The following is a 25,090-nucleotide window of genomic DNA, read 5'->3' on the forward strand; positions in this document are numbered from 1 at the left end:
GATCTAGTAATATTTGCTTTAATGAATCTGGGTGCTCCAGTGTCAGGTGCATATATATTTAGAATGTTTATATCCTTTAGCTGTTTTATCCTTTTATCATTATATAATGACCTTCTTTGTCCTTTTTTTTTTTCCTTTTTAGTGTTTTTGACTTTAAGTACATTTTATGTGATGTAAATATAGCTATTCCTGCTCACTTTGGGACTGTTTGTTGTTGCTTTCTTTTAGGGGGGCAGCAGGGTCTTACTCTGTGGCACAGGCTGGAGTACAGTGGCATAATCTCTGCTCACCACGACCTCCACTTCCTGAAATTCAAGTGATTCTCATGCCCCAGCCTCCTGAGTAGCTGGGACTACAGGTGTGCACCACTATGCCCAGCTGATTTTTGTATTTTTAGTAGAGAAAGGGTTTTGCTGTGTTGTACAGGCTGGTCTCGAGCTCCTGGCCTCAAGTGATCCACCCGGCTTGGCCTCCCAAAGTGCTGGGATTACAGGCCTGAGCCACCGTGTCTGGCTTTACTTTTAGTTTTCTTGTGTGGAATATCTTTTTACATCCCTGCACTTTCATTCCATAATGAGTCTTTACAGGTAAAGTTTATTTTTTGTGGGCAGTTTGTAGTTGGATTATTTTAAAAATTCACTCCACAAGTCTATGTCTTTTAGGATGAGAATTTAATTCATTTACATTCAAGCTTGTTACTGATGTGTGAGATTTTGTTTCTGTCATACTGTTATTTTCTGGTTTAGTATATTCTTTGTTCCCTTACTTTTTCCTCATTTGTGTCTTTGCTTTACCAGTGATTATTAGTTACTATGTGTTTTCATGATGGTAAATGCTGTCCTTTCACTGCTGGGTTGGGGACTGCTTTGAGCATTTCTTGTAGGGAGAGTCTAGTGCTAATGAATTTCCTTTGCTTTCAATTGTCTGGGAAAAATTTTATTTCTCCTTCATTTATGAGGGATAATTTTGCTGCGTATAGTATTCTTTGTGATTTTTTTTTCTTTTTAATACTTTGAATATGTCATCCTATTCTCTCCTGGCCCATAAGATTTCTGCTGAGAAATCCATTAGTCTAATGGAGTGTTCCTTTATAGGTGACCACATGCTTTTCTCTTGCTGTGTTTAGAATTCTCCATTTATCTTTGACTTAAGATAGTTTGATTATAATGTGCCATGAAGATCTTGTTGCATTTTATCTGTTTGGGGATCTCAGAACCTCCTCTATCTGAATGTCTAAATCTATTCCTAAATTGGGGAGTTTTCATTTATTATTCTATTTAATAAGTTATTGAATGCTTTAATTTTCTCTTTGCCTTGTGGGACTCCCATAATTTTAATACTTGATTGTTTTATGGGTTTATCATATGTCACAAAAACTTTGCTCATTCTTTTTATTCTCTTTTTTTTTCTGACAAGGTTATTTCAAAAGACCTGTCTTCAAGTTCTGGGATTTTTTTCTTCTGCTTGATCTAGTTTATTGCTGAAGCTTTCAAATGTATTTTTTATTTTATTCAAATAATTATTCAGTTCTAAAACTTCTGGTATTTTAAAGTAATATCTATCTGTTAAATTTTCATTCATGTCCTGAATTGTTTTTTCTGATTTCTTTGTATTGTTTTTCAGATTTCTGTTGTAACTCACTGAGGTTCTTTAGAAGCAATAATTTAATTTCTTATTCTGGGATTTCATGAATTTCTTTCTGATTGGGATCTATTGCTGGAAAAATATTATGTCCCTTTAAACGTGTCATACGTTTTTCCTTTTGCGTGTTTCCTGTGCCCTTACGTTGGTATCTCTGCATCTACTATATAGTCATTTCTTCCAAATTTCTGAATTTGCTTTCATCAGGGAGGGCTTTTTCCTGAATATGTACCTATGGTGTTGGTTGAGTAGGGCACTTTGGCTTGGATTTTAGATGTGTGCAGTAGTGTAGTCTTTGTAAAACTTCTTTGGCTGTAAACATCATCAGTAGTATCTGTGATTTTCCTAGTTGCTTAGGGTGCGATTGCTATTGGAGGCTGTGATGAAATTTTTCTGTGGGCTAGAATGCCAGGAAGGCCAGTCTTTAGGCCCCATGGTGACAGCAATGGGCTGAGATGCCTATCCTTGGGTCCCAGAGTGGTGCACCCTGGTGTTATTTGGTTCAGGTGAACCGATTCTTGAGCCTCCAGGTGGCTTACTCCAATTCTGGTAGATAGCAGTGGGCCAGGTGGGTGGGTTCTCAGGTCCCTGGGCAGCTAGCATGGCATGGGTGAAGGTAATAGGACAACTATTTGGGTCCCACATGGTGAGTGCTTATATTGGCAGTGGGACTGTGATGAGCTAAGTGAGCCACTCTCAACACTCACAGGTGCTATGTGCAGGTAGATGCCAGCTGTGGTGGTAGCAGGGTGGGTAGTCACAACCTCAAGCCCCAGGAGGAGTGTTCATGTGCATTGGTGGTGGACTGGGCTAAGCAATCTCTTTGCCTCCAGACTCTGTGCTCTGGGATGGGAAAAGTTGGGCAACACTGGGCCAGGTGAGCTCATCTTCTGGCCTCCTGATGGTGTGTATGAGTGTCAGCATGGTAGGCAGGGGTGGGGTGATCCCCAGGCCACCATCATAATGCTTAGGTTGTGGGCAGCAGTGGTTATGCTGCAGCCTTGCCACTGGATAGGGTGGTGCTACCTTCAATGGCAACAGCCTAGCCTGGTGGTTAGGGAATGTGCACACCACTTGCACCTAAGCTTTAGTAGATTTCATACCTAAGACCTGCTGTCGTAGCTGGCTTCTTGCTTGCACTTTCTTTGTGCTTTCCCCTTAGACGCAGTGATGTTTGGTGGTTGCTCACACCTAAGTCCCAGAGGCAAGAGCCAGGGCTTGTCGAGCACCTCAGCTGCAGCACCACTGGAAAGCGGAAGAGTGCAGTGTGTTGCCACTGGCGCTCTAAAATGGCAGCTTGTTGGAGCCCCTTAGATCTCTGGGTGATTTTGGGACCCAGTGTGAGCCCTCTCTCTGGGGCAGTGCCATTGTAAGGTCTCCCAGCAGCTCCCTTTGTTGGTTTCAGGACCTATGAAGAGTCAAGGGGCTTTCCTGTGGCTCGGATTGCCACAATCCATGGTGGAAGTGTGGACTGTTGAAGGTTTCTCACTTACTCTTTCCTTGTATTGAGGAGTCTCTCTTGGCATCCGGTACCCAGTTGATTTCAGGTGAGCAGATGCCTTTCTTCCTTCTCCTTTAGGTAGTTGCTGTCACTTTCATATTGAATTTTAGCGTTTTCTCTTGGATAGTATAAAATATCTACTCACTATCTTGGTTCTTCTTAGTGAAGGAGGCAAGTATGAAATGCCTCTAGGCAACCATCTTGAAGCTCGTCTACAAATTTTTTATGAGGGTCTACCAAATCAACAAGAAGTTAGTGGATTATTGCTGGTCCTCAAAACTCAGTTACTTATCCATGACAAGATATGTATGGGACTTGGAAACAAGCAATGATATATCTGTTGAATCTAATAATAAATGGGCTTGGATTTTGCATGTCTTTTCTTTACATTTCATGCTCAAAGTTGTTGCTTTTGTTTTGTTTTGTTTTACAAACTGCTTATCCATGATAAATTAGAAACACAAGACTGGACTCTTCATCACGGAGAGTTTGAGAAGCACTGCAGTAGGCGCTAGATACAACAGAGAACAAAAACAGACCTAGCCTGCTCTCTCAGAGCTTGAGTCCTTGGAGACACCCAGATATTAATCAAATAACAACTCCCCGGTGATTTTGCTATTCAAACTGAGATAAGTGCCCTTCCTGAACTACTCTTCTCCTCTCTCCACCCCTTCCCTTTTATTTTCTCATCCATTCCACCCCCTTGTGATCCCCTATCCTGCCACCTCTCTACCCATTCATCTCTCCTCTCCCTCCCTCCCCCCAGCATGACTTGTTCTCCCTATTGTCAACCTTAATCTTTCATATTTTTTACATATTTTGATTTTTATATCTGACAAACTGTCAATTTAAGCAATTGAGTAAATAATCATATTTTAAAATTTTACTTTTAATTGACAATAATCACACTTATGAGGTACACAGTGATGTTTTTCCATATATAGTATATGTAGAATAGATCAAATTAATTGGTATATCCGTTATCTAAAGCATTAATTATTTCTTGGTGTTGAGAACATTCAATATGCTCTTTCTAGCTATTTGAAACTATATATTATTATTATTAACTGCAGTCATCCTAGAGTGGTATAGAAAACTGGAACTTATTTCTCTTATCTAGCTGTAATTTTGTATCCATTAATAAATGTGTCTTCAATCAACAAATACAAAGCTATTTCAATATTCCCATGTTTGAAGAGTATAATATTCTCTCTTTGACTACCAAAGAGTATATTCCTATATCCCTTTTCCTTTGTCCCTTCCTCCTTTCCTTCCTTTCTTCCATCCTTCTATTGAGGAATTTACTTAGAATCTCTTGAGCCCTAGATATGTGGCGAAGATTAGGCCTTTTGTCCCACTATATTTTCCTCTCCATACCCCTAGAAGAAAAAATAAGCAAAAGAAATAAGAGAATTTGAATTCATGATTCTTTGAATATTTAACCTAGTTTTGCTGTGTCTTAGGATGCAATTTCCTTGCATGTATTCTTTAAAAATGAGTAGATGTTAACATGGCTTTTGAAAATTATTTAGAATATCAAATATAATTGGCACTGCTCATTTTTCTAAAAGCCCAAAAATATAATCAAAATGGAATTTTATTTAGATCAGTACTTTACTTTGACTTTAAGATAGGACTCATTATATAAATGAAGAAACAGTTTATTTTCTGAAGCATAGAATCACTGAATTATAGTATATTTCACATTACTTAATAACATTTGTAAGTAATAGTCGAAGTGATTTGTGTGTGAAAAGTTGTGGAACTTTTTCCCAGTTTAATTTATTAGTTTATTTTAGTTTTTGTCACTGTATTTATTATTGAAAATTGGTTATTATATTGTATTGGTTATATAAAATAGTACTTTAAGGAAAAATTATTTGAATAGAATTTAAAAAATCTCACCTCTTGACTTTGTATTATCTAGAGAATAATGCTCGATCCACACTATAAAACATCTAAACATTTCATCAGAAAACTAGAGATATAGAGCATAGTATCCAATAAACAGAAACTTTCTACGCCCTCAGAGATGTTCATGTATGTCATGGTTTCCTCCCATGGCAGGTATTTGCAGTATCACCACAGAGTTGGGAGACATAAGCTCATAGCCTGGAAAGGCACACGGTTGAGAGAAAATGCCACAGATTATGGAGTCACCTGCCCCTGAGTGTTAAGTGTGCTTTGGCACATAGACCATCTGGAGAAAGCCATTCAGTCAGAAGCCCAGGATATGCCCCTGTGACATTAGATAACCTGGGCTTGCTTTGAGGATTGATAAATTAGTACCAAAATATAATTTTTAATTACTCTTTAATGGCACATAGTATCTACTAATTAAATAGTAAAATTTTTATGTGTGTGAGCTACTTCAAATAATTAGGGCACAAGTGTGTCAATTTTTGTAAGAATGATGTGTCCCAATAAGGGAGACAGTGATTTAAGGACCCAAGACTAGAATGTGCAGAACAGCTAGGCCATAAAGAAACCTCACTGAGTTTCATACTGAGACATTATATAGTTTATTGTCCAAACCAAGATATATTTGAGAGCCAAAGGAGGGCATGATTAATAATTATACTGAAAGAATAACTGTACACCAAGACTGTGTAAGGTAGACCCCACACAATTCCCTTATCTTTTATGTTTCTACATGTCTCCCTGCTTTGGCTTTCTCTGATGAATTTGGCTCAAGAGATTCTAAGTAAATTCCTCAATAGAAGTATGGAAGAAAGGAAGGGGAGGAGGAAGGGACAAAGGAAAAGAGATATAGACATATACTCTTTGGTAATCAATGAGAGAATAGAATACTCATCAAATTGGAATATTCCATGTTAGTAGTTTCAGCTTTTCAAATTTTACCATGCAAATGAATCTTCTGGGAGTCTGGTTAAAATGCAGATTCTGATTTAGTAGTTCTGGGGTAAAGTCTCTGATTCTGTATTTCTAAATTCACTGGTCGTTTTGATGTGGTCATTGGCCCACACCTTGAGAAGAAAATGTTAGTTCAAATTCCAAGAGATGAAATTCTTTGGCCTAATTCATGTTTCTGGTTTGGCTGCATTGGCTATGTGTTTGACTTGTTTGATGGCCCTTCGGTCAGGTGCCTGCCTTGGCAGTTTCAGCCTGGAGTAGTTGTGTGGCTATCAATGCAGTAGGATGTTGGCATGTTAATTTGTACTAGAAGGGAGCATAGAAATGAGATGTATACAATCAAATGGTATATTCAATGTAAGTCATTGTTCTGTTTAGTTTAGTTGCATGGATAACCACTGGGGAAGAATCCTGGAAATGTGCCATCAACAGTGAACACTCTGAATCACGTGCTTGAAAGCTCAGTAAATGTTCTCTCTTTGGCTTAAGTAAAGAAAGAGGGATTTTCCGAATAGAATCTACTGTGCTTTATCCAAGGAAAGATTTTATAGATGGCCATGCTTATGTGACATTGGTGCAGCAGCATAAAACATGGAATGGGGTTGAGGGGAGGTACTATAACCAGCTCTTCATTAATTAGCAGTAATCACATTGTAAGAGCTCTTAATTTGGCATTATTCAAAGAGTTTAAATTGACACAGTTAGTACAGTAACAGATTAGTTTTTCTTAATGGTCAACAAAGACAGATTTTTAAATTTTGATTTGATGAGAATTCAATGTTTTATTATGACAGAAACAGTTTACATGAAAATGAGTATATATACCACTACTATGAAAAGGATACTCATTATCTGGGAATCCTTTCTATTCTTAGTTGTGTTTTTTCCTCAAATCAGTCTGACATTACTTCTTGGCTATCCTCTTACTATAACTAAAATATCCACAAAAACACAATGTTTTCCCTTCTTTTTTTTTTTTTTTTTTTTTTTGAGACGGAGTCTCGCTGTGTCGCCCAGGCTGGAGTGCAGTGGCCGGATGTTTTCCCTTCTTTCATTGATTTTTTAAATTCTATTTTCATTTGGTGACTTGCTGTATATACTGCTTCTGCTTTATGCAAAGAAGTATTAGAGTAAGGTCCTCACTACCTATGACCATTTGGGAAAATATGACTTACATGCATGAAAAAATTATACAATATAAAAGTTTTGGGCTGTGAAAATCATGAGTTTAGCAAATAGAATAAAGGTGGTTTCGAGTCATTGATTTATAGCTTTAGGCATTTGCTGAATATCTACTATACACAAAGCATAATGCTGGCTTCAAGGCACACAGCAATGAAGAAAAGCCTAGCCTCTGTCCTCCACCTGTTTGTAATTTAGTTGATTTGCTCCTCAGAGGAAGAGATGTTCTCCTTAGAGGTTTATTTCTCCTTCTCCGGTACTTCCACACATCAACCCCCAACAATTATCACTTAATGTTTGATAATTCCCAGGATATTTCTTGCTAATCCCATGATTCCTGACCCCAGAACCCTTTACCAAATACCTGTTCTCCAGCCCACATGAGAGCTCCCTACTATTGAGCTTGTTCCAAGCCACCATCATTATCACCTTTCATCATCTTTCTCCTCTCTATCCTCCTCTCTGTTCTTTGCTCCTGAGTTTACTTTCTTTATATTCTACTATTTCTATAATCCAACTCTTTCTAAAGCCTGCCTTCATTGAGAGACAATATAACATAGAGGAAAGAATGTGGAATGCTACACATGTCATTAAGTTCTAGTGTTGCCATTAATTCATCATAAATGTAAAGTTAATTCATTTTCTTCCCCAACATAACATAGCATCTGTCTTTTTCAGGCTCTTTTCACAATACCCAAACATGTGTTTCCTGCTGAGATATACCAGTAGAATTTAGATGGAAGTTTATTTTGGAATTAGGAAACCAGTTTCTAATACTATGTTTGTCACCAAAACTTTTATTGATTTTTCATTCTTTAAGATGTCGATAACTTTCTTAATGCCACTATTACTGACAGCAATTAATTTCAGTGCAAGAGAAAGAAACAGTAAAGGGAGCTGGGTGAAATTATCTTGTATATTAAATAATGAATTTATATTATTAAAAATTATAAAGTATCATCTATAATAATATCAAAGTTTTTAGAAAAAGTCTTGAGGCCAAAGGAAAGGAAATTGTATCAGTTGGGATTGAGATCTAACCTGGAAAATGGAGCCCATTCCATGACATCCATTAGGAAAATTTAACACTAGGCACTCACAGTGGTGTTTGAAGAGCTAAAAAGCCAAGCAGGGGTTCGTGAAGCAACTCAGAAATTGATAACAGAAAGAGGCGGCTCCCATAGTTAGCAGTGGAAGGGCCAGGGAAGATATTACTAGATATTACTGGAGCTCAAGCCCAGAGCTCCTACGTGGGAATCAGATTCGCAAAAGAGGCTTCTTAGCAGGAACTAGGGCATAGAGGATATACTTTCCATGCTGGAGATGGAGATACTGCCTGAACCAGAGAAGGTGTGTGCATGGGGAGGGAGGAGGGTTATTCTCTTTTTGTCCTATTATTCATCTCTGCCAGTGTCTCTCATTGTCTAAACCCAGTCATAAGGCACTAGGCAAGAAAGCCTAGGAAATACAATTTGCAATAGAAGGAGAACAGATCTGAGAACAAACCAGCCAATGACCATTGTGATAGATAAGGGAGCATGTATTGTGAATCCTTACAGAATAATTATTTTAGGATGTATTTGTTCTGTAAATCCAAGAAGAGGTTTGTAGCTCAGGCTTCTTGCTGTCTCAGAATATTGACAATAAGAAATTCAGATTCATCACTGAGTAGTCCTGGCTCACCCATTACCATAGGGAGAAGAACTGTTGAAGGGCAGGGGTAGGAGAGTTTAGGAGAATACCTAAATGAGTATACATTCTAATCATTCACCTCTAAGTTTCTTTAAAAACATGAGTACTTAATAGGTCTAAGATGATCACAGGGTTTCTCTCTCCACACACACTCCTAAAACACAATACACTTTACCTGCTTGCTAATGGCTGAAAATACCAAGGGAAAAAGCCTTTCATTCCACAATTAGACATAAAAGGTTTAAATTACAAGTGCCTAGTGGAAGTAACATTTTTCTGTGAGGGAATTTCAGATAAAGGATAATCCATCAATCAATCTGTCAATCCATTACTCAGTAAAATGACATACAGAGAGCTGGTGTGCACACAAATAGCTAGAGAATTAGCAATCAAGAGGGGAAGGAGAACATGCAGGACCCAGAGGACACACTTTGATGGTTTTGACAATTCTTCCCAGGGTGATACTCTTTACCTGCTGTGTGAGCAAAGCTGACAGTGACTTCAGCACGTGTGAACGCTTATGTGATAGGCAGCTCTACTCTGTAAGGGGAGTAAAGATTCGTGATTTTCCAAACATACACTTGACCCAGGTAAAGACGTTTTCTTCCAGGAGTTTGTTAACCAAGGTAATTAAGTTTATCCTTTTTCCCCAAATAAGATTTTTAGCTCCTTAGTTACACATTTATCTTTAATTCTTTGGGAAAGATCATATCCTTTCATGAATCTTTTTTAAAAAATGGGGCCATTCTGGCAGTAAGTGTTTTAGTTTATTAGTTTTAATAAATGGAAAAAATATTTGACCTTTGGCTTCTTTTCCTGAAATTTTCCCAGATTTTTATAAAATGAGATTAATATATCCTCAGATTCAGCCTTACTGAACCCAGAATTGAGGGCTGTTAGTCATTTTTAGTTCTGTTGCTATCCACAGTTGCCTCCTTTAATTTCATATTCCACTGACTAATTGTTGGATATCACAGACATTAATTTCTCACATGTGGCTCCTAAGCATTTATATGAGAAATGCTTCTAGATTCCCTGACTTCAACCGAAATAAATTAAACCAAGATTTCTAGACTTTATTATGTTAGAGGTTTTAGTGCCCACATAGATCCTACAGATACTTATTTTTAATCATCTCCCTTAGGAAATTCTGAAGCAATTAAAGTTTGAAAACTACTGATACACATCTATTATTTGAAAGATACTTGAATAATTTTAAATAGTATTATGTATCCTAACATACCTAGAAAATTCTTCATGTTTGTGCTGTATTCATTTTATGTTGCTTTCTATACTACAAACTTGACAGTATAAAAAATTCCCCACATACCTCATAGGTCTATAGGTCGGAAGTCCAGGCAAGTTTGACTGGATTCTATCCTCAGGTATCACAAAGCCAAAATCAAGGTGTCAGCCTGCCTCGGCTCTAATTTGGGGACTTTGGGAGAGAATTCACTTACGAGCTTACCCAGGTAGTTGGCAGAGTTTAGTTCCTTGTGGTTGTAGGACCACAGTCTCTGCTTTTTGCTGGCTATCAATGGAGGATCGATGAAGTCCTTGAAGACTGCCTGCATTCTTTATGTGGCTTCTTTCATCTTGAAAAACCTGTGTGCTGTGAACCTCTCTGACTTTCTCTTCTGCTACTAACTGAGGAAGCTCTGTGCTTTTAAGAGCTCATGTGATTTAATCAGCCCACCCGGGTAATCTCTCTACCAACATCAATTGTACCACATGACATAACAATCACAGGAGTGATACCTCCGCATATGTACAGCTTCTAGAAATTAGGGTGTAGAATCTTGGGTTGGAGGGCATTTTTGGAATTCTTCCTATCATAGTCCCCAGTTCAGTAATACATACAGTTAATTCAGGAACACACATAAGCATAAGAAGCCCCACAGTCTATTTTCTAAAGAGATACTAGCAGTGCAGCTGTGAACTACTGCGATGGTCTATTCTAACAAATAGTTATTGAATATTTAAAATATGCTAATCAAAAATCAATAAAGGAATAAGAACTGGAAATTACCCTCCAGTAGATTAGATTTCATCCTTAAATGCCTCCAGAGATAGAGACACTTATTTGATCTTTTGATAATTTCATCAATGTTTTCTGATATACTGTACAAAAGACTGATTGTGTATAATCTTTAATCTTTAAATCTTTAATCTTTAAATCTTTAATTTTCTATGTTCCTGACAGGTAATACAAACATATTAAAACCGTCAAATATTTGATTCAATTCTATCCCTCCCCATAGTCCCTGAAAGTATTCTTTTTAGGCTTAGCATTCCCTATTTATATGGCTATACTTTATTACATAATTTGAAGTCCTTTAACATAAAAGTTATAATTTTAACTGAACACAGTCAAGCCACGTAACATTTCTGTTCTTCATTTTTCTCACATATTTTTACTCATTTCTGTGTGGCTGGCTTTGCCCTCACCCAGGATGTAGGAGCCTCTCAACTAATTTCTGGAATTTTCATGAAGAGAATGACGTGTATTTGTGTTGAGTCAGGGCATCCATTGGGGGAAGGAGGGTCCAAGGCTTCCTATTCCACCTTCTTTCTGACATCACTCCTTAGTTTTTGGCTTTCTCAAAAGCAAAACAAATTTTATGTATTTCTTAAGGTTGCTTTTTCAAGGTTTTTTTTAAAAAACTGGCTAAATTAAGCAAAAATGGTGCAAAAATGATTATCTATTGAAGAAGGACTGGAATATCTCAAAATTCACAAAAGAGTTGATTACCCCAAATCTGGAAAGTTAGGAACTAGAAAAATGATGGGAACCTCAGTGAGAGTAGTTTTAGTTCTCTCTAGTGTTTAACATAAAAATACTTAGTTCCAATGACATCCATTTCATCTGTCTCACGGCTCCAAATTCTTCCAAGGCAGCAAGATATCATGCCTACACTGGCCTCTACTTGTGAATTAGGGGGAGAATGTAGGCACTAGGTTGCCATCCTAGTGAGTGCTTAGTACATGGTATCATTGGCTAACACATACACACATATCACACCATCACACAACGTTCTCATATGTCCAAATATACTTCCACCAAATACTTAAGCACCTTCTTTGCATAAACTACATAAATCCTATTATTTCCCCAATAGAACTAAATCTGAGCCATGGTCAGCAACTGCACCCAGGTATCGTGTTGAAAAGACTCACTTTTCTGAGTTGAAATCACAAAGTGATGTTCATTGTTCTGTAACAATTGAAATTATACAATTAATGGACTAATTCATATATTTATTTACTACCACCACATGCTATGTACAACGATGGAGATAAAACTTAAGGAAATGAGGAATATGTTTATTTAAGATTCAGATACTTGACAGCAAGCGAGAAATCCAGATAAACATTGCACTCCTTTTCTCTGCATCTTGTTTGCAAGCCATAGCTTGACTAAAAACCTCAACTACAAATTCCATGTTTTTACTTCTTTAGCAGCAATAAAACTACTCGGGAAATAGTCCAGATGCAATGGCGTGTCAGGGAATGTGATCTTCTTGTCTCTGCCTACGAGAATTGCCTTGATAATATTTTCCATCTTGCAGAATATAATGAAAAATACTTTAGATACTCCCTGAGTATCGACCTCCCAAACGATTTTGTTTTTTGGCCATCTTTCATTCCTTTGGTAGTCATGATTAATGACCTCAACCAACGCATGGCCCTCCTTTTAAAAAATTGATTCCTTTAGTGGCCTGCATGGTGTAAAATGTTCAGTTTCTATTCCACTTGTTGCAAGTGTCCTTTCTGCAGGTGAGCAGAACCTGCAGTTGTAAAGAAGAGTTATGAGAAGTTTTGCTTCCATCTCTAGAGCACCTTGTTTCCAGCCTGCTGTTGTAGCTAAGAAATAAGTAGCCCCAAGTATCAGTAGCTGACTTAAAGCACACATCACATCCTAAAAGGCAGCCCCTCAGACTCAAGTACTATCTCTCGGTGGCATTGAAGTTGAGTTTTTAACAGTTCATTCCATCATTTTATAAGGTCACCAGTCTGCCAGTGATGAAAGAGATAACAGCAATAACTCCAAGGAAAATCATATAGTTGCTTCAATGCTTCTACTGTGATGTGATTTCCTTGATTTAATGTAATGTAGTATCAGAAAAACTGTAGTATATAAAACATTCTGAGGTCAAAAATGATGTCTGAGGAAGAATGGGCAAGAAATGCAGGAGTAAGTAAAAAATAAACATCTGTTCCACTAAAAACAAGTAGCTAGCCCATACAGAATTAAAGGGATCCAATACAATTGATCTACTACAGTGAAGTTAGCAATCTTCTCAAAATTATGTACTTTATCAAAATGTTAAGATTGAACACTCTGTTGGACAACTGAGTACTCAGATTAACATGGCCGATGAAGCACCCATGCTTTGCTACTGCTCTGACTGCCACTCCATTCATAATCCCACTGAGCAAACCTGGGTCCAGCAGGTAGGATGCTTCGTATCCACAGGAAAAATCACACTTATTAGGATCACCTTCTACTGTAGTGGTTTTCTGATGGACATGGACATGGCATGAACATTTTCAAGCCCTTGACCTTTTATAAAAGATTTATCAATATCATGCTTCCACTTCTGTCTAAAAATCATCTAGCCTGGCTCTTTCAGCCTCTGTGCCATTTGGCCACTGCCAAAGACAGAATGTGATAACCTGACACTGTATTTGTCCTAAGGAGAGTATACAAAAAGACTTACTACTCAAAGTCTTACCCATATTTCCTTCTTCATTTGGGTCTATCTGTGTAAACAACTGTACCACTGCAGATTTTCACATTATCATTTAAACAAGGCTGATCTTTCTTATTTTCAACCAATTTTTCATTAAAAATTTCTTTTGAATTAGTAGACAGAGATTAAAGAAGGAACTGTTGTTTTGTGGGTTTTGATCATCCTATTCATATACCATGGGAGCCTCAGAAGACCCATTCCTCCATGTCACACTTCCACTTGATGAAAAAGAGCTACTGAGCATGTCTAAATTTAATGAACATGTCTTAATTTAATTAAGGTGGTACTCAGTTCATGATGCCCAAGTGTATAAAGAGACAGCAGACATTCCCAAAAGGCAGTCACCCATTGAAGACTGCGGGGCCTTACACTAAAACTTTATTTGTACTGATACAATTTCTTTCTTTGAAAATCACCTCAGGCTTCACACATATAGATACCTAGAGTTCCAGCTGGTCTATTCTGTCATCATGAAGTCCAAATGGAAAAGCCATTTTCACTGCAATCTAAACCAGATGACGCCTACTATGTAATGTGTCTTCTAAGTAGTAGAGAGGTCAAGTTTTAGGAGTTTAACCTTCACTGTGGATGTGGTATGTATATACATTTTAAAACAATAGTTTCCTGCTCACTGAGGAGACAGGGCCCTGTATTTTAGTTATCTTATATGTTTTATCGTTATATATCTTACCAAAGTAGACAAGACTCAACCATTTTTGCTCCTCTGAGCATGGTTTTATCCTTATGTAGAATTATGGGGATGTATATTAGGATATGGTTTCCAAAGACCCTGTGAACTACATTGTGATACAGAACCAGAGAAGTCAGATTATCCTGGGACATGAGCATAAAGGTGAGAGTAAATTCTGATCTGGTTGGACAGAGACTCCGAAAAATGCATTAGGCAAAACAACAGCTGACTTGGTGAAATAAGTGAGAGAATCAATATCCAAAACAGGCCATCCCAATGGTCAACTGACAGAAGAGAAGTATAGTTTCTGGTAACTTATCATTGTGTATCAAGAACAAGTCATGGGATGGGGGTGGTAGGGTTCTGTAAGGTGGATAGCCACCACCAAAGTGCTTCTTACAAGGGCAAATTGGAAGCTAGCCCAGGTCCTGCCCAGCTCCAAGACACTGTTTCAAACATAAACTTGTTACAGATGGGTCTTTTTATTTTCCAAGATTTTCATTGCTTTCAAAATAAAATATTTTCTGATTTGTTATCGGCAAGAAGAAACCCTTTTGATTTGCTTTTTGCTAAACACCAATTTAGGGCAACCCCCTTTTGGATCATATTGATTTTAGCTTCAATTAGAACATTTCTTTCCAAAATGATTTACCCCAATCTGGGACATTTGTTTCCATAATTTAGTTAGTGGTTGGGGATAAGTAATGATACATCTCTAAGGCATTTCCTTATAAATTGCCAAATCATTTTCTAGTAGAACGACTCTATAATAATATATGGCATTGTTTCTTGCTTCTATTGCCCATTTGATGGGTTTTCTGGGGCATTTCTTTCCAGTGGTTAGCAGGCAGCTCTCTTTGAAAACACTGACATGCTATAAAATGATTGTCTTAGATTCACTTTAAATCTAACAGGAGATTTTCTCATTATATATACTGCTTGCTGTATGAGACAGAACATCAAAAATCTCACGTATTGTTTTGGTTTTAAGTGGTAGCAGTAAATAGCCTCATGAGTATGTGACTAATACATGGATTTCACACACACCTGCATTAATGCATTATATTATCTGTGGCACTGTTTGCCTTATTTATATCTTTATCATCTGTGTCTATAGTGTTAACTTTGTGTAATAAAACACTAGGTTGAATTCCATAGGGAAACACAAAGAAACAAAAGATGTAAAATACCTACCTTGTGAAAATGTACATTCTAGCTGGTAAATATATTCTAAATGTCACAAAATGACAAAGTGTTGTAAGGTGAGAAGAAGGACTACACAGACCCCACTGAAACCTACCGTATCAGTGTTGGACTTAGGGATCTGAAACCTGTGAATTATGATAATATTATGGTACTATTTAAGATAAGTGAAAAAAGTAGCATAGCATCTAGTTCAGGAAACTTACCTGGATTCCATAAGTAGATCTGAGCTGTGAGTTGGGAGGAAAAAAATCTATGTATATATTTTTTCACTTACTTCTAAATGAAATTTTAACTTTTTTTCTATTATGACTATAAGAAATATAACACAGTGGTATTTGCAATAACTGTGACTTTGTCAACAAAATAAATCTGATATTTTCCAACACATAAAAATATCAAAATACACTTCTGGATATCATTTTATATAAAATAGCTAGTTCTGTGAAATCCTGAACAAGCTAATGGGTAAGCATGAAAATAGTACAGTCATGTATCCCATAATAATGTTTCATTCAATAGCAGATCTCACATACAACAGTGATTTCATAAGATTATGTTATATATTTTGCTGTACCTTTTCTATGTTTACACATGTTTATTTACACAAATACCACTGTGTTATCTTTGCCTACAGCACTCGGTACAATAACATCCTGTACAGATTTGTAGTCTAGAATAATAGGCTATACCACATAGCCTAAATGTATAGTAGGTTATGCCATCTAGGTTTGTGTAAATACACTCTATCATGTTCACACAATGGTGAAATTGCCTAACAATGTATTTTTCAGAATGTATCCCTCTTGTTAAGCAATGCATGACTGTATTTTGCAATTTGTTTAGACAATTAAGAAGCCATTTACAAGTTATTGCATAATAGCCAGTTTTAAAAATGTGTTATCTTGGAATTGGGAGAAAATTTTGTTATGGGTCAGTTGATAGTAGCTTAGAGGTAGGAACAGAGATAAATAAGCTTCCTCAGACTACACTCACATAATCAATGGGTTTTTACTAGCACCCCACCCCCTTCCAGGAGAATAATGAATGATTTTATAAGTGTTCCCGAAAAAAAGGGTACGCAATAAAATATCCACTACTCTAAAATATGCAATTTTGTTCAGACACAGTGGATTGCTAATGCCTGTAATACCAGGACTTTGGAAGGATGAGGCAGGAGGGTTGCTTGAACTCAGGAGTTCAAGACCAGCTTGGGCAACATAGTGAGATCCCCTCTCTACAAAAAATAAAAAAATAAAAATAAAAAAATATCAAGGCATGGTGGCACATACCTGTAGTCCCAGTTACTTGGGGATCTGAGGTAGGAGGATCACTTGAGCCCAGGAAGTTGAGGCTACAGTGAGCTGTGATCTCATCACTGCACTGCAGCCTGGGTGAAAAGAGTGAGATCCTGTCTCATATATATATACATATACATACACATATATACACACACATATACATATATATACACACACGTATATAGACACACACACACACACACACACATATGCAATTCTTTGTTTTGAAATGTACAACATGCTAAATTCCCTGTCCTCTTCCAGCTTTTTTCTGCCTCTGATGCTTTTTCTTATGCCCTCTCATAAACTGGGATAACCTTCACCATCCCCATTATACATCTACATATATCTCATCTTCTTCAAATTCCACCTCCTGTAAAAGACCTTCCCTGATACACTTTTCATCCCCAGCAATAATAGGTGACTCTTCTTTCTCTGAGAAACCTTTTTATTCATGATGCTTGATATGAAACTCTCATGGAACAGATAGTATTTTCTACCTTGCATTGTAATTTTTATGGTCTAATCTTAGATAAGAACAATTTTTATATGGAGTCTCTTTGGACTCAACGGTGCCAAGAAAAGTATCTTGTGCACATAAATGTTTGGTTAAATATTGTAAACAGCATAATATAAACAATATAAATTAACTCCTCATTGATAGGTAAGAATTCGTTTTATTATTTAATTATTGCACTGAAATTTAGTTATATGCTTTGAGACATCCAGCTTATCTCTGTGCCTTCACTGTAATAACCTCCTTCAAGTAGATCCCATTCTTCCATGACAAAGGATGGATTAGGAGCTGTCAAACAAGAGTAAGTGTCCCCCTTCTGGACAATTTAGTAGAAGGCTGAAACATGTGTTATTTTCTTGCTTCCAATAAAATCAGTTTTATCATATTAAAACAAATGTCCTGTAATCTTTTAGTAGTAGTCATATATATATATATATACCTACATATACACATAATATGTATATACATATGCATTTGTTTACATCAATAGACTTAAGTATGAATGTTCTGACTTCAAAATGTCCCATTATTCTTTTGCACATGTTTAAGATAACATTACTAAATAGTATATAATCCAAATTATATTTTGCAAATAAAATAAAAATTGCAATTTGCAATTTTGATTATTTATCTTTCTGCAGGTTTTTGTGGTGTTGAGACTGAAGGTACAGGACTTTGTGGTCAGGAACTGAGGTTTTTGCATGTGAGATAACAAAAACAAAACAGAGAGCAGGGCTATGTCATTAAGTGTTAAAAACTGTGTTGTAGAGGATAGGTAAAACATAAATTCAAAGAATGAAAAGGTCATAAGCAGGTTTTAAGGAAGGAAAATGAGGAATTTCTAGATGACAAAGGAGCTTAAGCCAGAAATGAATCACAGAGTCAGACTCCAGGCAAAAACTGGACTGGAAAGTGCTGCAAAGGATTCATTCAGCCTACATTACCTGCTTTGTGTTGCAGATAGAGGGAGTTATGGTGTAAGATGTAAGGTATGGCCTAGTGATAGATAAGCTTATTTATTATTATTATTTTTTTTTTTAACCCCTTGCTGGGAGAAGACATAGAGCAGAGACCACAAGGGGTAAAGGAGAGTCGCACTTAAACTATTTTGCAATTAGATTTCAAAGGAATTTTTAAATTTTTTTCTACCTTTTTGGATATGAAAGTACTAATCCTTTCAGCAAGGCTATTTACATCTATATTTTGGACTTAATACTTAGTTTTATGGTAAGATATGAAAGAGAAGTTTTCTAAGGGGGCATCAAAGGACTAGAGGAGGAAAATTGTGGTACATTTGGGGAAAACAATAAAATCTTTTTGGACCCTGTGAGCCTCTGACCTGAATTTTAGGACTAAACTTCCAGGTACTAATGTTAAAATGAGGATTTTATATATATATATAAATTTTTTTCCTGTTCATTTTGCCTAAGGCACTTGGCCTAAAGGCCATGATGCTAAGCTACTGAAAGTAACTAAATAAGAAAGTAGGTCAGGTACTTTGGGAGATTACATATATACACACACACTTAAATACACACACGCATACACATATACAATACACATAATGTTTTAGGTCAATTCTCTTCACACAGAGAGAGCTAATTGTTGAATGTGACGCTGATGAAACCACTTTTCTACAAAATGCTGGCGGGATAACTTACAGTATTTCTAGGGTCTCTGCTAATTCATGGAGGGAATGGGGAGTAGCAAAAGAGAAACGATAAAATGAATAGTCTGCCATTTACTGTGTTACTAGACCTTCTAGACAAGAAGGAGCCTCATCTGTGCTCGCAGAGATAGCACAAGAATTCTTCACAACGCTAAATCCATCCCATCAAAAGTAGCCACAGAACAAATTAACTCCTGACATCCAACTGCCCTCCTGATGTCACTAGATTCCACACTTCCTTGTCATCACATTCCACATTCTCCTCTGTTGCTAGGTACCTTGGGCACCCTTATTTTCCAAAGCTCCAGGTGCTGTTTTCCTTGGGACTCAAATGCAGAGTCTTTGGTTCAAATGCTATGGTACCCACGCTGAAACCTTGAGAGAAGAACCATCACCCTGGCCCAGTGAACCTGAAGGCCATACCCACAGATCTTAATACTGCACCCTCTGTGTAGCAGCTACTCAGGATGGAGCAAACTATGTTAGGTAAGGAAGCAGATTACCCCTTTAAAGTGGTGACCTGATGTGTATTGGTTACAGGAGTCTGAGGTCTGCGATTTTAAATTCTTAAAAAGTATCTTTTAGGGAGAGAGGGAAAGAGAATAAAAACCGTTAACATGATTACATGAAACTCAACAATATAAAATTCTTAATTTATACTCAGTTTAATATCTGCTTACTGTTCTATATAGTATTTTTTAAATAAAGACATCAAAACTTTGTTTTAAATTTGGATTTATAGGACAGTGTTATGAGACATTATTGTTTTTTACCATTTAAATTACAAAATATGTGAGTATGTATATTTGATACAAATGAGTAAATCATGTATTTGTTTTTCTTAAAACATACTGATTTACTCAGGAATGAAATATGTAATGCTGTTAAATTTAGTTACCTTGGTAACATCTGGAGTGAACTACTCCATCTAAAAATATTTTCTACCTTATTTTTATATTTTTTATTGAAACAAGAACATGGCACTTATTAAAGCCTTTCCTGACAAATAATAATGTTTACCTTACCTGAAAAATAAACGAATGATATACCATTTATTAGATATACATAATGATTTCAGATTGAAGAAAGAGATGTAGGATGTTTAATTTTTAACCAAGATAGATATTGGATTTGTCTTATGCTAATGTAGATTTTATTTTAAAATGTAATATATACTTAGGGTTATTTAACCTAATGACGTATTGACAAAGCTTTCATACATTAAATGTTACTATATTTTTTAAAGGTTTCTAGAATACAAATGTTAAATCACTTTTTTCATGAAATAAAAATTGCAGTTGAATATATTCATTGTGCTCTTCTTTGGACTTTCATGGGAAATAATAAAGTAATCAAAAATTATCTTCATAATTTAGCATAAGAGTTTGAATTGGCGTAAAAAGAACATGCACACATCTATCTGAATTACTTATATAAGTCATCCCCTTAATTCTGCATTTCAAAAACCCTAAACATTTCATGTTAAAATAATATTTTGAATCCTTGGATTAATACCTACGGAAAGTACCATGTAATAAAAAATGTCATATTATTTATGGCCAGTTTCCCAAATTTTCCTATGTATTTTTTCTTTCCACAACAATTCTTTGTTTGATGGGTACATAAAAAGAGTAATTTAATAGAATTTTGCCATTTGAACATATTTTAACATTTTTCACAGGATAGTCTTAGAAAACTGTTTAAAAATATTATTTCAGGCTGGGTGTGAAATAATAATTCAGTCCAGGCGTAATTTGTAATGAAAAAATATTATTTCATTATGAATTAAACCTAATGGGCTTTGTTTATTTTATTTTATTTTATTTTATTTTATTTTATTTTATTTTATTTTATTTTATTTGAGATGCAGTATCGCTCTTGTTGCCCAGGCTGGAGGGTAATGGCGTGATCTCAGCTCACTGCAACCTCTGCCTCCCAGGTTCAAGCAATTCTCCTGCCTCAGCCTCCCGAGTAGCTGAGATTACAGACACATGCCACCATGCCCGGTGAATTTTTTAGTAGAGACAGGGATTTCACCATGTTAGCCAGTCTGGTCTTGAACTCCTGACATCAGGTGATTCACCCACCTTGGCTTCCCAAAGTGCTGGGATTACAGGCATGAGCCACCGTGCCCAGCCTGTTTTTTAAATTTTTTACTACAGACGTGGCTTCGTCCTAGACTCTTGCCAACTCCATTACTACTAGTCATACCAGTTCTGTTCTCACAATTTTTCTAGTTGTCTCTTTTTCTGCACCGCCACTGCTTCAGAAGTTTGAGCTTTTAAAGATGCCAACTTAGACGACTTCTACATCTCTTAATTGGTCTCCCCAACTTCCATTTTGCCCCTTCATACCATTCTCCTCATCAGAGTCAGAATAGTCTACTTGAAATATAACTTTTTCCATGTCACTTCTCACAATAAATTAAAACTGTTATTTGCTCTCAGAATAAAATCCAAGTTCTTTGATAAACAAAATGCTTTTCTTGGTATGCTCTTTTTTCCTTTCTAGGTTTATCTTTTCTCTTTCTCTTTTCTTGCACTCCAGACTACTCTTACTTCTCACTTGCCCTGCATATGCTGACCTCTGTGACTTTGCATGTGCTGATCCCTCTATAGAGAATGCTCTTCCCCAACTTCTCCACCTGGTTAAGGCTCACTTACCTTTTGGAATTCAACTCATATCCCCTTCTTTAGGAAGCCTTCTATGATGTCTTTATCCCTTGTATTAGACCACAGCCTTCTTGCTCTGCATTTTAATAGCATGTTTGTTTTTCTGTCTCTCTTAATTATCTGTGAACTTGTTGAAGGGGGAGTCTCTACAGGCCAAAAACTTAACCCCATATTGGTCAGAGTAAACACTTAACAAATGTTAGTGAATAAATGAGTGAACCTGTGAGTTATATTACTCTTTCAGAATTTAATATAATTCCCATGAATGTAATTGATCAGAAAGCATTAACTATTTCATTACACCCCTCCAAAAAGCATACTTGATAATATTCAGAAAATTAAAAATCACAAGTATTGAATAATATTTCTTTTGCTCACCCATATTTATATGATTTCACTAATAGCTTTTAACTAAAGGAAACATATTAATACCTTTTCCATCATAATTTTTGAAAATCAGTAGCAAATTGTTATATAAGATAAAATTAATTAAGAAAAATAGAATGTTATTTCATGTAATCTTTGTCTATGTGTTTTCTTTTTACGAAATTGGGATCATACCAATCACACTCTTTTGTAGCTAGATTTTTCTATTTAGTACTTCATGACTCACATCCCCATATCTTAAAATAGAATATTTAATAATTACATAGTATTCTAACAATTTCAACATTTATTTAAATAATCTATTTGTGGTAATTTAGGTCATTTCTAATTTTTTGCCATTATGAACAACACTGGTATGAATGTTTACCTACAAAAAGATACACACACTGATTAAACTTCTTAGGTGTTAAACTCCCAGAAGTGTAATGAGTGGAACAAAGTTTATGAGCACTTTTAATGCTTTAGATGCATATTAAACACTCATTCAGCTTTTACTGATGCACATTCTCACGAGTAGGATAAATGATGCTTTTTATCAGAGAATGTTTACCAAATCTAGATATTCTCTCTGGAAAAACTAAAGCTATTTGCAAAATAATTGGTAGTTATTTAATTCTCTTTGTTTTTTTTTTTCCTTTGAGATTGCATTTGAGATTAAATTGTTCTCTCAATTCTGTTTTCTTCTTATTATTTTATTTCACTTCTTGTGCCTAAATGTGCTGTGTTAGCCCATTTGCATTGCTATAAAGGAATACCTGAGACTGGGTAATTTATAAAGAAAAAAGGATTATTTGGCTTACAGCTCTGCAGTCTGTACATGAAGCATAGTGCCGGCATCTACTTCTGGTGATGGCTTCTGGAAGCTTACAGTCATGGAGGAAGATGAAGGGGAGCCAGTTTGTCTCATGGTGACAGAGGGAGCAAGAGAGAGAGAGAAGAGGTGCTAGCTCTTTTAAACAACTATCTTTCCTATGAACTCCCAGAGCAAGAACTCACTCATTACCATGGTAATGGCACAAAGCCATTCATGAAAAATTCACCCTCATGACCCAAACACCTGCCGCTAGACCCCACTATGGACACTGGAGGTCACATTTTAATGTGAGATTTAGAGAGGACAAAACATTCAAACCTTATCATGTGCCTACTAGATTAAAAATAACAATAACTGTTTACAAGCTTATTGCTGAGGATGAATTACATATTATATGTAAAATGCCATTCACATAATGGGAGCTCAATAAATGCTAGTTGAAGTAGAATCTGAATAGAATATTAATTAAAATCAAAATATAACTTTTCCTTTCCAACAGATGATTCTGCTGCAGAGAGCTTTAATGGCAATGAGACTCTGGGGCAGAGTTCAATTGCTTCAGGGGGAACACACAGCAGGGAGATGGGAGACTCCAACAGTGATGGCAAAACTGGGCTGGAGCAAGATGAACAGCCACTGAACCTGAGTGACAGTCCCCTCTCTGCGCAGCTAACTTCGGAATACAGAATAGATGATCACAACAGTAATGGGAAAAACAAATATAAGAATCTTCTAATTTCTGACCTCAAGATGGAACGAGAGGCGAGAGAAAATGGAAGCAAGGTATGGTCACATTACAATTTCCAGAATTTTTGAGTCGGTCATGAAGGTCACAGAAAATACCTATGCATATAGGAGATAAACGTTATTGTTAATAAAAATATTATAAACAAATCCAATAAGAGGATACCAAGAAACTTATGACCAAGCATATTGTGTGTTTATAACGTATGATTTCAGGAATAATAGTGAGCAAAATGAATCATGTCTCAAAGCTGTGGGTGTTTTTTGATATGGAGAATCACTTGAGTTAATGTTTCTCATATATATAATCTATTTGTATGAATCTCTCTGGGAATTTGTTCAGCTCAGATGTGACAGTTTCAGTCTCAGTACACAATTTTTTACTATAAAAGGATCACTATCTAGTTTCTCCTAGATGGATAGGTGTACATAAAGTTTCAATTAAATTCTTCAGTTTGCTTTAGAGACCTGGGGACTTTGATCAGCAATTTTCTTTGTGGACACTAAAAAACTGTTAAGTGTGAGACTTCTGGATGATGTTTGTGGGTTAAATAATTATTTTAAGAAATGATTTATCATAAGTTATATCATACAAAAGACAAAAACATATTTCAGACATACCTAAATGTTTAGATTCTTTATATTAATATTAGAATAAATTACAATCCTCTCCCATTCCCAGCTGACTTTTTTTAAAATTAAGCTTAAACTTCTGCTAGTTTGAGATAACACATGCTGGTGACTTTGCTCTATGATTTTTGAAGGTGTACTTTGGAACACATGAGGGTTTTTACGGAAAATACCTTTTGAGTGCCTTCCCCAGCCCTTACCTCTAAGTCAGAGTTGTAGAACTTGTTTTTTGACATAGATCCTTAAAGCAAAATGTCTTAATCTGGATTAATTTCTGAATTTGCTAAGGCACTATGCTTCCTAAATTGGTTCTATTTAAATCTTCTTGCTTGCCTGGGGGTGTGTTGTTTTATCCTCTTTTAAGCAAGTCACCAGACATTAGCAGACACTTAAGCACTCCTGCCTGAGGGAGGCTGCTACAACTTTTTCTGTGGCAAATGTTCAAATATCTTCCTCAGTGGTTTAAAGCTAAATTACATACACGCAAATGATTTTATATTTGCTAACATGATCTGATTCACTGTGCACTGTGTTACATTTTACAGAACAAAATAACTCCTAAGTTTCCCTGCCCTCCACATAAACCTATCTTTATGAAGTTTAAATAATCGTGAAATGTCCTTTCTATGCTATGTGTCTATTAAATTTTTTTCTAAAATTATTGGATGGTTTGCTCTTCTTTTTCTTATTCCCTTATTCAGTATTACTCTGAGAACGATGCTTATTAAAACATATTATTGCACATATTAAACAGAATGAAGTGACCTTTCTGCCTCTATTACAATGGAGTTGAGAAGCACAGATGGTTTGGGCTGCTC

General features: G+C 36.2%; 1 protein-coding gene and 1 long non-coding RNA gene across 12 annotated transcripts in view; one reads left to right on the plus strand and one right to left on the minus strand.

The window, feature by feature from the left end:
* Positions 1 to 25,090, plus strand: part of NOL4 (nucleolar protein 4) — a 387,024-nt gene that overhangs the window by 186,172 nt on the left and 175,762 nt on the right. For 9 of the 11 annotated variants that reach the window (XM_050767257.1, XM_050767246.1, XM_050767248.1 and 6 more), the window contains one exon: positions 23,398 to 23,681. In XM_050767257.1, the coding sequence (XP_050623214.1) occupies positions 23,398 to 23,681 (284 nt within the window). Of the gene's footprint in view, positions 1 to 19,187; positions 19,512 to 23,397; positions 23,682 to 25,090 lie in introns of those variants that run through there. The other 2 variants (XM_050767253.1, XM_050767255.1) reach the window with 1 other exon arrangement.
* LOC126941068 (uncharacterized) lies at positions 12,259 to 19,191 on the minus strand. Its single transcript, XR_007721080.1, has 3 exons — positions 19,018 to 19,191; positions 16,831 to 16,928; positions 12,259 to 13,056 (listed from the first exon to the last, which is right to left on the minus strand). It is a non-coding gene; the product is annotated as an uncharacterized LOC126941068 (long non-coding RNA).

Source organism: Macaca thibetana, chromosome 18 (genome assembly GCF_024542745.1).
Source record: "Macaca thibetana thibetana isolate TM-01 chromosome 18, ASM2454274v1, whole genome shotgun sequence".
NCBI classification, from domain to species: Eukaryota; Metazoa; Chordata; class Mammalia; order Primates; family Cercopithecidae; genus Macaca; species Macaca thibetana.